We start from the raw sequence: 12960 nt of genomic DNA, 5'->3' as shown, positions 1-12960 counted from the left end.
CCATCTAATCTATTACTGTGATCAGATAAGTTAACTCTATTTCTTTTAGCAAAATGTTCCCTAATTGTGGCTTATTTTTCCCTAGTATACTTATATATTCATGGAACAGTTAATATTTAAGCAATTATGAATGCCCCACTGCATATATCAAAACAACTACTACCGCGCGCTAGTCTTCATATGGCATGTGAAATCTAATGTAGTTTCCTTTATTTAAAAAAATTAAGTTCTGTGCTCTCTGCCAAGGGTTGTTTACAAATTATTGCTTTCTTCAACACCAGCACACATTGCAATAACATTGAGAAAGATAATGCACTTTTAAGGATTGCAATTTCCATAAAGATATTGGCTCTGCAGCTATGGCCAGACAGGTCTAATACATGCATTTCTGGCTTTACTTCTGAATCTGTCACCAAAACTTGTTTTTTTAAAGGCATTACATGACCACAGTTGACACTAATTCAGTCAAATGTAATTTACACTGGAAAAGATATTTTAATTCTTTGTGTAGGCTTGATTGTCCCTTTTTCACAGTCTTGATTTCTGTATTATAATGGTACTTCCAACAAAACGGGAACAGATGATATCAATTGTATAAAAAGTCATGCAATTTAAGAGCTTTACACTTGTTAACTTAATTTATGGTAGCAATCTGTGAAAGCAGAACTTACACTTGAAACCATGACAACATTAAATGTAATAAGGATTCATCTCAATTGCCACCTTCAAGCCCAGCAGGGCATTGGTGCTATTAGCTTCTCAGAGAAGACAAATTCTGCTTTCCTACCCTGCTTTCCTCACTGCCCTACCTCTCAGGGTTTTCTTTATAGTATCACTTATTCAAGGAGAATGCACTACACATGCATTAGTCTGAAGCAGCCAGGACCTGTGGCAAATCAACAGTTATTTATGCTCATTTAGGAAAGGCCACAATGAATTAATGAAACATGTGTGTACTTGAAAACAAAAGCAGATCTGCTACTTGCAAATACTTTTAGTTAATCAGCCTGTCTATAGTCAGCCTACTAAACAAATTCTTCTGAGAAGAGTTTTAAGAAAATCAAATTATTTTTAAATTGGTATAAAAATAGTTTACAAGCATATGTATTTCTTGGGTTTTTAACACATTCTCCAATAAGGCTTGGTTTATACAAATTGTAAAACCACTCAACTTTTCTTGTAATGAGCATTTTTACTTAAACATGACTATGTGAAGTTTTAGAAAAAGTGAAACCAGTTCTTTGTTGTTTTTCCCTGGACATAACTTAAAAGATTATTGCCACCAATAAAAGAGAACATGGGCAATAACTCTAGTAAATGAGACTCATAGGTGTGTCATTAGTGTAAGAGTAACTCTAGTAGTCACCAATAAATTCTTTGAAAAGTGAAATGAACAGCATAAGAAATAGCTATAGGAGTTGCTTATATGTATATTTATTTCAGTATCTTCCCTCAATCATTCATTCACTCATCTTTAATACTATAATTTTAATATGAAGTAATATTAATCATTTACTCCTGTTGAATATTTTTCTCATCACTTTCTGTTTTGGCATCTCTGGAAATGATTATCACTGATACCTTATCAGAGACAATGAAGCTATGAACCCTCTTTTCTCCGTGTAAGAAATGTATATAAAATTTAGCATTTTAAACACTTGCAGTTAAGTGACACTAGGAAATTCATAATCAGAAATTCTTCTCATCCTAACCTATAACATTAAGCACTAACAGTATGTCCTATTTCTAACCTTTCAAGGAGTTACATCTCTAGTTTTTATCTGTATAAATTTGATGATTCTAAGTACTTCATATTAGTAAAAGATTCATCAGTCATGTAGAATATACCAGAAGTTCATTGCTTAATCTTTTGGTAGTGATACCCAATCAAATATCAAAGGAAGAGGGCTTATTGAAAAGGATTTCAGCAGTAAGAGAAGAGGGAGAATTGGGGTAGCAATAAAATTCACTGTATAAACATGTGAAACTTTCAAACAACAAAATCTTAACAAAAATAAAAATAAGTAAAGCAAACTGCTAACTGCCTGGAGCTGTAAACTAGATCAGCAGAGCAGGGTTGTGAGGAGTCTGTTCTGGGGACTTTGGTGGGGATCTGTAGATAAATGCCAATTTCACCAAACTTTATATTAATTTTTAAAGTTTTATTGTCTGCCAATTACGTCTTACAAAAATCTCTTAAATAAACTAGGGCTGAGGAGCAATTCTCTTTTAACTGCTAACCAATTTAACTGCTATTAAAAAACAAAACAAACAAAAAGATACAAAAATTAAATTTATGCTTTAGGAAATCAATAAACACTCTGGCTTGTCTTATTCATGTCATAAAAGATGATATTTGGGAGTGCTAATGAACTTGAAATGGGCCAGGCTATGGCTGATAAAAATATCTGACAACCAAGCATTTGTACCACTTTCCCAAATTTGAATAAAATTTATTATACTTTTTCATGTTTCTTCACATCAGGTTTCTACTTTAAAATGTTTTTGTTTTGGATGCAGCAGGTCCTCCCAAAAGGCTCATGTACTCTAGACCTGGTCCATAGATGGCAGCACTTTCACAATTAGAGCATGAAAGATACTAACCTCATAACAGGCTATTAGGAAATAGGCATGGCATTAAAGTTAATATCATATTTCTGTTTCCATCTAGGTTCTCTCTGCTTCCTGTCTGCCATAAGGTGAGTTTCTCTGCTCCACATTTTGCATATACATTCTACCTTGCTTCCATAGGCAAACAACAAAGCCAACCGGTTCGCAACCGAAACCGTGTGGCCCAATCAATCTTTCCCTACAGTAAATTTGTGTTTCTTGGGTGTTTTGTCACTGCAATATCAAGGGGTGGGGGTTAAGGGTGTACAACATAAAGATTTCATTGAATTTAAAGAGTTAATTCCTTTCTCTAAACAGTCAGCCTCCAAATAGTTACATTTCATCATACCAAGATCCTTTACCCTGAGCATTAAATATAAAAATGTTTCATTCATACTCATCTAAATATAATCATGAAAGTCTCTTGGTATGGGAAGCAGTGTTTGATTTTTGCACCTGATTAGTGAAATGGGGGTTGTGCACATAAAAATAGTTTTAGTTATACAATTTATTATTTTTTGACTTGGTAGTGCTAAATGTTATAGAACAATTTTTAAAAACTATTATTTAATTAAGAGTGGTGGAGAAAGAAAAGGATTGTGGGAAGTGAATACATAATGTGCTTTGACTTATAATACTATGAAGCTTATCACTGTATAACAGATGCTAATGAAAATGTGCAAAAACTTCAGAAGGTACATAGTAACTTGAGAATCAGTTTTAAATATTGTAGCATTAAAACAAATGTGTAGGGGCTGGAGAGATGGCTCAGTGGTGAATAGCACCTGCTACTCTTGCAAGAGGGTCTGTATTCAATTCCAAGTTTCCACATGGTGGCTCCCTGCTATACATAACTCCAGTTGCAGCTGCTCCAAAGCCCTTCTCTGACTTCCACAGGCAGCATGCATGCATGCAGTGCACACATTCTCATGCAGGCAAAACATTAATACACATAAAAATAAAAATAATTAATAAAGAAGAGTGTATTCTGAGATCCCATAATGTAAATGAAGAAACCAAAGAACAGGGAAATGGAAAAAAAATTAAGGCTTTGTCATCATCCTCATGTCAGAATTCAGGAAAAATCAAATTGAAAAGAAAGGAGCAATGTCCATGTTGTACACAGGACTGGAATTATCCCTACCCTTTGCACAGAAGTGCGGCAGCTTTACAGTGTGGATGTCACCACACAGAGTGCTTTATTGCCTGGTAGTTAGTTAGTTAGCATTTATGAGCAACATAATTTGGTTTTCATGTGCGTCCATCCTCCCCATTTACAGCCGTCCCCACACCCTTTTCTCCCTCTCTCTGGGTTTAGCATTACACTGTACTGTATGTACCAGTAAGCTCATAAAAAAACCAAAATGATTGGAAATACGTTTGATTTTTCCTTTTGCCTGCAAAACTCCTAGCAGTGGGTGTCACAGATAGTAAAGGTTCAATAAATGTTACTGCAGTTACCAGTATGGAAAAGGTATTTAAATAGATATAAATAATTCCCAAAGCCTCTAAAATTATCACAGATCTTTATGTTAGTATAAACTGCCACTTTATAAACTTCCTTCCAGTCATTGACTCCTCGTATTAAGGTTGTGTAATGCCTTCATTAGGAAGGCTTCATTTGACTGAAAAGCCAGTTTGTAACATCAGTGGTCACATTCAGTCACAGTAGCCATGTTTTATTTGGAACGACAGTTTCAAACAGGGTTTAAATCCCCTTTGAACAGAGCTTTTATAGAATAAAAAAGCATTTGTTTTCAAACTTACTAATTATATTCACTAAATGCTGCTCATGTTGTCGACTTTCCCCCACTGTGAGAATTACAAAATCAGTCATAAGATTAAACTCAGAAAATGACTACCGCAATTCTCAGAATACTAAGCCAGCTGGGTTCATTTAAATCCTCTATGGAAACAGTCATTGTGGTGAACCAAGTAAGACCTACAGCTAGTCCCAGAAATGTACACCATTTCTTGTATCATCTTGTTGCTGAAAATGTTTACAACCACTTTGAATTAATGGGAAAATCATCAAGAAGCACCCTTCATATTTTCTAGATTAGAAACTGTTTTATTTAGTTAGCTATACCTCTTAACCCAACATTTGTCGCTATTTTAGTCACAATTATTTCACAAATATAGTTGTTAAACAGTATTAATTGAGTATTTTGAGACAGTGAATACTTGTTTGATTATAATATAGGACCTGGAGTGTATGTCTAGAAAGGGGGCAGAAATTTTTCTATAAAGAAGAAAACACATTGTGAGAAAAAGAAAGATGACTTTTAAATAGTCGGTATTGACAATGAATACCAATCAAGTCTGCATTTACAAAGCACTCTTCTCTAAAGAATTTAATAAACCGAAGATTTGAGGATTTAATGAAATTTTCACACAACTGAAACTATAGTGTTGTAAATGTGCTAATCTAAAAAGATGTAATCAAATTCTGAGAAAAAACAAGTGTTACATTTAAAGTATTAGCACTCTCATTTACACCCATGAATATAAATGAATATTTCAGTTTTGAAAATACTCTTAAATAAGCTCAAATCACTATGCTTCAGACCCTGAAAGTTTACCCAAAGGCAGAAGAAAGGAAAACTATGCTGTGAGCTGGGCTTTACTCTCTCAGAGTTCAAACATTCCTTCTTCATTACTACCACAATTTGAAGAAGTACATAAACAAACTTAACACCTGCTATATTTGGCTTCTCTGAAAATTAATCTCACAACTAGTCACAGAATACATTTCTCACACGGACCTATTTTAAAAAAATGATTTCAAAAGTTGTTCTGAGGGGAAGAATTTTGTAAGATGAATTTTCCACTTTTTTCCATTTTGTTTAAAACTGCATCAAATGATTGTATCACAGTGTTATTTAACATATAAATTATATTGCTACACAACTATTTTTTAAATTAGTCTTTGTTCACTGGGGATTGAATTGTGTTCTCTCTCTGTTTTCCTCCCTTCCTCTCTCCCTCTTTCCCTACACTTCCTATACTTCTCCTCTGGCTCTCTAGCTCTTCAGCACAACTGTCTGTTTTGTGAGACAAGGCTTCACTCTGTAGGCCAGGTTGGAACTCACTATTTAGAACGGGCTAGTTTAAAACTCCTAGACAACCCTCAGCCTCTCAAGTGACAGGATTAAAGGTATGATATAGCACACTCAGCATCAATTTTTCACTTCTGATTTTCTGGCAAAGTGTCTCTAAATTGTCCATATTAGTCTTCAACTCCTCCTGTGGCTCAGGGAATGCTTACACCTGCTATCTTTCTGTCCTCAGACTCAAAAATAGCTGGGATCCAGGCCACCACTGCTAGGTCTCCCCCATTTCAATTACTGGACTATAGAGAATAATAAACATCAATAAATGACCATAACTCTACAAAATGTGTGGCCATTTAGAAACCGTTGAGGTTAACATTTTAGAATTCACTCAAATAGTCAGACGTAAACTCCTTACACTAAGTTTCTATCTACTTTAGGCATCAATCTGCATTGCAACATTATATCAGGTAAAGGAAAACAGGTACTCTACATCACTGAAATGGGAAATGTGCATTCATTTTCACAGAAGGACACTTTCCAAAGCCCATAATACTGTATTCACAGGTTTCAAAAATCATGGTACCATGACCACTTATTTCTAACATATATAGGGCTTCAACTCTTAAACTCAGAATTGAAATGTATTTTCATTCTGATTTTAAATGGTATGAATAGCATTAGAGGTGAGAGCTTCTGATAAGATTTATGAGCTGGTAATCAAATACCTTGATCATCCAAGAAATTATATGACTAAAACAATATCAATACGACTAGCCAATGTGCACAAGACCGCATTTCAGATATATACTTAGTAATATAATGGGAACTAAACACCTTTAGTAAGAGTGCTTTTACTGAAGAAAGTTAACTTTATATAACTTTCTAATGATTTCAAAGCTTCTAGATTTATTGACTTAAGAGATTTTAGTGTCTCCTATTTTGTAATTTCAAATTTTGCTATGTTGATTTACATGAAAAACTGTAGGGAACAAAATTCATGACAGTTTTAATAACTGAATCTAGAATATCACCAAGAGCATAGTAAGATAGTAGTACAACATTCTTTTCATGCTCAATAGAATTTACTGCTTCTCAAAGTTGAGAGTCCAGTAAATAAAAATAATAAAGCCCAATTGGTGTAATTAAAAGTCAAATATTTCAAAAGTTGAACAAATGCAACTATTTAAAACTGTCACGGATAACCTGTCTTTGCATCCTGTAGAGCTTAGTTATTTCAAATGTCTTTTTAGTTAACGGTCTTGCTTCAGTGTAATATAACAAAATACAGACAAACTCTCAACTGAAGTGTTTGTGTTCAGTGGTCATGAATTATGAATACATTGCATGGTGTGTCATTATATACTGACATTTTAAACATGACGTGCCATGAATGAATTCCCTTACATTTGCTGTAGCACCAAATCTTGTATCACTAATTACAAACCAAAAACATGAAAACACATTGCTGCAATGAAGGCCAAAGGCAGGAAAGTTCAAAGAACTCATGAGGAGACAGACTGTAGAAGGGCTATCTAACATTTGTTCCTATTCTATCTAATCTTCTTTCTCATAGTGTTTGTTTAGAAAGCCAGTTATAAACCTGTATCATTTATTTCTCAGCAAACTGTCAAACATCCTTCCAATTCAAGTAATGATAAGCATTGACTTTTTAAAAAAAATTCACATTTCAGAAAGGTAAAAGTGTCAGAAACAATCCTAAAGATTCTGTGGTTGGCTAAAATATATATTTGAATACACTATCATTGAATGCTCACTCATAAGCCATCACTAAACTGCTGGCAATAATTTTCATAATAAGAATACACTCATAATTGTGATGAACAAAATCATTAAAAAGGAAGTTAAATTCTTACGATTAAAATTAACAATAAACCTATATTTAACTCAACTACTTGGCATTCACTCACACCTGAGAGTTTTATATGCAACAGACATTGATGATACGATATAGAACATGTATCAATCCAAATTCAATGGCTTCAGAGCTGAGACAGAAAAACAAAATATGATGAAGTCCCCATGTGAGGATATCATGAGAAAGTGGTCATCTGCAGTTAAACGAAGAAGAACTCAAGAGACACCAAATATCATCTTGGTCTTTGAATTATGGGAAATTAAAAATCCTGAGTCTCTGCTATATTCTCATGGTACCTGAATTGTCTAATACACTGGCCCAAGTATTCACCTCTCTGACCATTCGGTTTTTGTTTTTTTTTATTTTGTTTTGTGTTTTAGAATAAACAAAAGAAGGATATTAGCCTTCATTTTATGATTAACTTCAAACATTTATGATACAATTCACAGCATTTTGAATAAAAATAATTAAACATTGTGAAAATTTTGAAGAATTTATATGTTACTGAGGTGGACTATGCTTTCCCTTAGATTGTTTTCCTGAAATATTTACAAATTTTGCTGTCATACACAGCAAATATAGTATTTAGGGATCATATTTAATTGTAAGTAATCTCCCATTTCACAATTAAATTAAATTCATTTTACTTCCCTTCTTACAACTTCTATGATGGTGAATGAAATACTTTGATATTTGGGGTGATGCCAAATATAATGTCTTTAGCATCAGAATGATTAGTCATTTATATGATCAACTATGATATGCTTAATATTATAATTTCTCAATATACTCTAACATAGTTATTTAATTGGACCTAAGACCACCATTATACAAGGATTAGTGCATTTCTTCACTTACAGATTAATGAACTGAAGTTCAAAGAGTCTTAGCTGTGAATACTTGGACAAGGAGTGGCTCTATAAGACACACTAAGTCAATCAGCTTCTAATAAAATTTGTACTCAAATACAAAGCAAAGAGCTGAAAAATGCTCGAAGACAACACATTCCTAATGAAATGCCATAGGGTTTTCACTCTGCTCATGCTACATGCATTTTCCAAACATATGAATGCATAGGAAATGCTTGATTTTTGAATGTTTTGTTTGCACATATATATGCTATTACATGCTAAAAAGAAAATAAGAAATGTTCCTTAAGTGCAGTACTGAAATTACTTAGAATTTCAATGACTAACACAGAAGTATATAGTCTAAGTTTACACTTAAGTTCATCTTCATTTACATGGGTTTTACTACACTAGAGCACATTGGTTTGCTTACTCACAAAGGATTATTCGCTAATGAAATTTAAAAAAACATTTTCCTGTCATTATAACCTTCAGAGTTACTTGCAATTTTAGCTAACTCATTTGTTTTCCTTCACTTTACAAAAATCAAGGCAGCCGATTTTGACCATCTAAATATTGTATATTATGCAGTGAAGCACGTATGATAAGTTTAATTACATACATCAATCTTCCTTTTACAAGGGATGAATATTTTAATGTGTTTTATATGTTTTTGAAAAGCAGTAGATGTTAATTTTAAAATCAAAGAAAGGAATTTATCATCAGAAAAATTTAGGTGAGAAATGGAATCATTTTTGAAGCATAATCAGTTTTTTCATGAAGAATTCCCTCTGTAATTTATTAAAGAAAAAATAATCCAAGTAGTCTTTTATAAGTGAAATTTAACAGCAATTCTAGCTAATCAAGTATCAGTATGTAGTAAGTTCCATTTTTGAAAGATTACAGATCTCAGCTAATTAATTCTATGCACTTCAGTAAATTTCTGTCATTTTAGACATTTACATCTATGCATGATCCTTTGTACTCTAGGAATATCTTCTTATTCCTATACATTGTGGTAATATCAACCATGTATATACTATTTTTCTTTATTAATGACATGTATTTCCCCCAAAGTATTTCCCAGAAGATAAAAATCCAACCGAAAATTGTGTGTGTAGGGGGTAATATTGTAAAACCTTTACTTCTTTTTCCTTTAGAACACCTATTACTACACGATAGTATTTCCCCCAAGACAGTTTTTTATTTTATTTGAAGTTGGCAAGAATCTTTGTGCTAAATCCTCTGAGCATACCTCTAGTGATAGATGTCAGATCAGTGCTATATGGAAAAACTTTTATTTGACAGGTAGATGACAGGAAGAAATCTCTCTCCAAAATAGGAGACCTAAGAATAAAATCTTTCTGTGGGATTAATATAATTTTTGCTGTTATATATAAATGAGTTTTTCATTCTTGCTTCAAGTTAATCACTTCATGTAATAAATTTGAATAAGGTGAAATGAAGGCAGTTTAAAAGTGATGTATTTGTTAAAATTTGAAGTTACCTTAACATATGCAAATGTAAATTAAATGTAATATATACATGACATAAGTACATACAATATCAATTTACACTTTATTTAATATGCATCTTCATAATCAAAAGCCAACAGTATAGATTCATAAACTATGCATAGAAAACACACTCAAGCTTATCTTATTAAGGTATGTCATATGAAATATAATTGAATGAACAGAACCATAATAGTTTTACCCTGAAAATACAGATGTAATGATTCTAATTTATTGCAAGTATTGCCTTATTCTTCTTGGTGTTACCTAATGAACTAATGTGTTTCCCACTACCACAAGAAGAGAGAATAAAATTAATCTTGAAGAAAATCTAGTACTTTCAAATTATCTAGTCTATTTTGTTAGTGTTATACTTCTTATAACTATTAAAGAAATATCTATAGTAAAGGGATGGTCCAAATTCCATTACATATGTCATCTACATGTGCTATCCTTTGTACTTATGTGTGTTACAATCACCACACTCAAATCATTTTTCATATATATTCAAATGTAAGTTTGTGTATTTATACCTTGTATAGGTCAATGTATGAATAATAAGGAAGCTCTTACTCATTTGAGATTCTTGTTAGAAGGTGTGTCTAGAAGGAGCTGAACTTCTGCATTATTTTCTGATCTGAGAGGACAATAAACAATGGAAGCATGGGGAGATGTCAAAGAAAGACTACTTCTCTCCAGATGCATTTTCATCTCAAGCTTCCTTAAAGGCCTTCACCTCAGAATCTGTTCAGCTGTCGGTCTATAACAGACAGATCTTTTACTTAAACAAGTTGGATTGACGTATCTGGACATATACAATCATTTAGGGGATTCTAAATTAAGAGACGTTATCATAAGTCTCAAAAATACTATTCAATTGTTAAGTCAAAGCAATAATATTATTAGTTCATTTTAAAGTTTTAGGTAGATATCCTAAAAATCAGTGACAGCATATTAGCTCAATGCTACCCAGAAACAAAGAGTTTTGTTTTCATAGAGCACAATAATCAAAGCATATCCAAAGAAAAATTGCTGGCTCTTTTACTCATAAGTTAAGTTCTTCAAATATTTCTAGAAACATAAAATAAGTAAAAAGACAATGAAATTTGAGGTTAAATCTATTTTACAGAGACAAATTTGGCATTGTCTATAATCTCCAGGATGTTATAATCAGAGGACATGAGTAAAAAAGACTTCATATTCTTTTGAATTTTATTGCAATGAAATTATAAAATATTTATTTTAATCAAGGTATAGTCAGGAGTTATATAATCAATTTCAATCCTATAGCACATGATTTGGAATTGATAAATTATTTCCATTTATATATCATTTCAGCTCACATACCAAAAACCTACTGTTAGAAATGATATCTTACCTTACAAAGGAAGTTGATCTTGAAGCCCAAAGACTGGGCATTCCTTGAGCCTGAGTTCATGTAGTTTCCAACCAAAAGAACCAATTCTAAAAGTTTATTAAAGCTTTCACTTTTCTTCAGTTCTTCACATGCAAGAGTTACTGCTATGATGCTTGGTTTGATGTTGTTTACATGTTCTTCAAAGGTGAGTTTGAAGAGGATGCTTGTGAGACGAGGCCGTAACATTTTCACTGAGCTCATCTAGAAAATAAGGAACCTCTATGAGGTTGTCTATTTAAAACGTTCTTTCATCTCTTTGTGATAATTTCATGAATATTGTTGTAAGTTCATACACACAGTTTATTCTCTCTGAGATTTAAAATATACTGACTTTGTTTGTTTTCAGCTTTCCAAGGGAGATTTAGGTAAAGTTTTAAAAGCCAGGAATAGATTTGATAAACAATAAATATCATCAAGGTTGTAGCCTAAAGAAAATACATCTGAGTGTGAATAGTTTCTCCATATTAATTACAAATGTCACATGTAACATACAAGTAGTCAATATTTGTTCCTAAGATGAAGTAGGAAAATGTATATGCATCAAATTGGGTTGAGTAAATAGCTAGTCTTAGACAGTGAGTGTTGCATAGTGTTAAATATAGTGAATATTTAAATATGTCCTAAAGATTTTCACCTGTATGTCACATGTGTCTTCAAAACAGTTCAACTTGGGTTTTAATTACTTTTTATGTAAGAGCATGGAGGAACATTCCAAATACCCCTTGGTATAACTCTAATACTAATAATTTGAGGTTTGAATTTCATTTGGAGACTAGACACACAGGAGCATTTTATGCACACACACACAATGAAAGGAAATTATTAAACATGTTAATTCTACTTAATTTTGCATGTGTATTTTAGTCTCTTAAATACAAATGCTGAGCACAGCCTAGGCACTGAGATATCTGCAAGCAGCATGAAATTTCGCTGAAACCATGAACAAAAGACTTTTTATTTTAAACATGTCTTCTCTTGGTATCCAAGGCTGGCCTTGAACTCTTGATTATTCTATCTCAGTCTTCCAGGAGCAACGGATTTAAATCACAAAGTACCTTCCTGTTGTGCCCCGTGTGCTTAAGTTTTGAGTACTTGTCCTCTAGCTATTGGCACCATTTTAAAAACTTGTAGAACCTTTAGAAGCATGGCTCAGTGTGGGGAAGTGAGTCAGAGGGTGCAGGATTTGGAAGGGTACAACTGTCACACACTACTTCCTGTTCTACCATACTGTGAACAGTCTTTGATGCATACACCCACCACCCTGAACAGATCTGCCCTGCCATGCTTTACCTTTCCATGATGGACTATAATCTGAAAATGTAAACCAAACTAAAACTTGCCTACTTTAAATTAGTTCTGTCAGATACTTTGTCACATTTATGAGAAAGGTAAGTAGTATGCCTTTAAAAGTTATACATGAATTACTGGGTAAAGTATTTCAGCTCCAGTAGTGAAGCAACACATTTGTCTGGCTCTCCTTTGAGATCAACTTGCCTATTAACCATGGACATCTGCTTCCCTCAATGGGAACTTTTAACTTCTGAGAACTCTGTTGTCATAATTTTTCCAGGTAGAAATATAAATGGATGGGGATAATATTGCCCTGCTACCGTACTCAAATAGCTCTCATCACTATGGA

General features: G+C 33.0%; 1 protein-coding gene across 6 annotated transcripts in view; it reads right to left on the bottom strand.

The window, feature by feature from the left end:
* Window positions 1–12960, bottom strand: part of Diaph2 (diaphanous related formin 2) — a 722722-nt gene that overhangs the window by 366016 nt on the left and 343746 nt on the right. For all 6 annotated transcript variants that reach the window (XM_013115224.3, XM_040744363.1, XM_040744364.1 and 3 more), the window contains one exon: window positions 11283–11522. In XM_013115224.3, the coding sequence (XP_012970678.1) occupies window positions 11283–11522 (240 nt within the window). The remainder of the gene's footprint in view (window positions 1–11282; window positions 11523–12960) is intronic.

The sequence above is a fragment of the Mesocricetus auratus genome, unplaced genomic scaffold, assembly GCF_017639785.1.
Source record: "Mesocricetus auratus isolate SY011 unplaced genomic scaffold, BCM_Maur_2.0 Super-Scaffold_100003, whole genome shotgun sequence".
Taxonomy (NCBI): Eukaryota; Metazoa; Chordata; class Mammalia; order Rodentia; family Cricetidae; genus Mesocricetus; species Mesocricetus auratus.
This window is presented reverse-complemented; position numbering and strand designations above follow the sequence as displayed.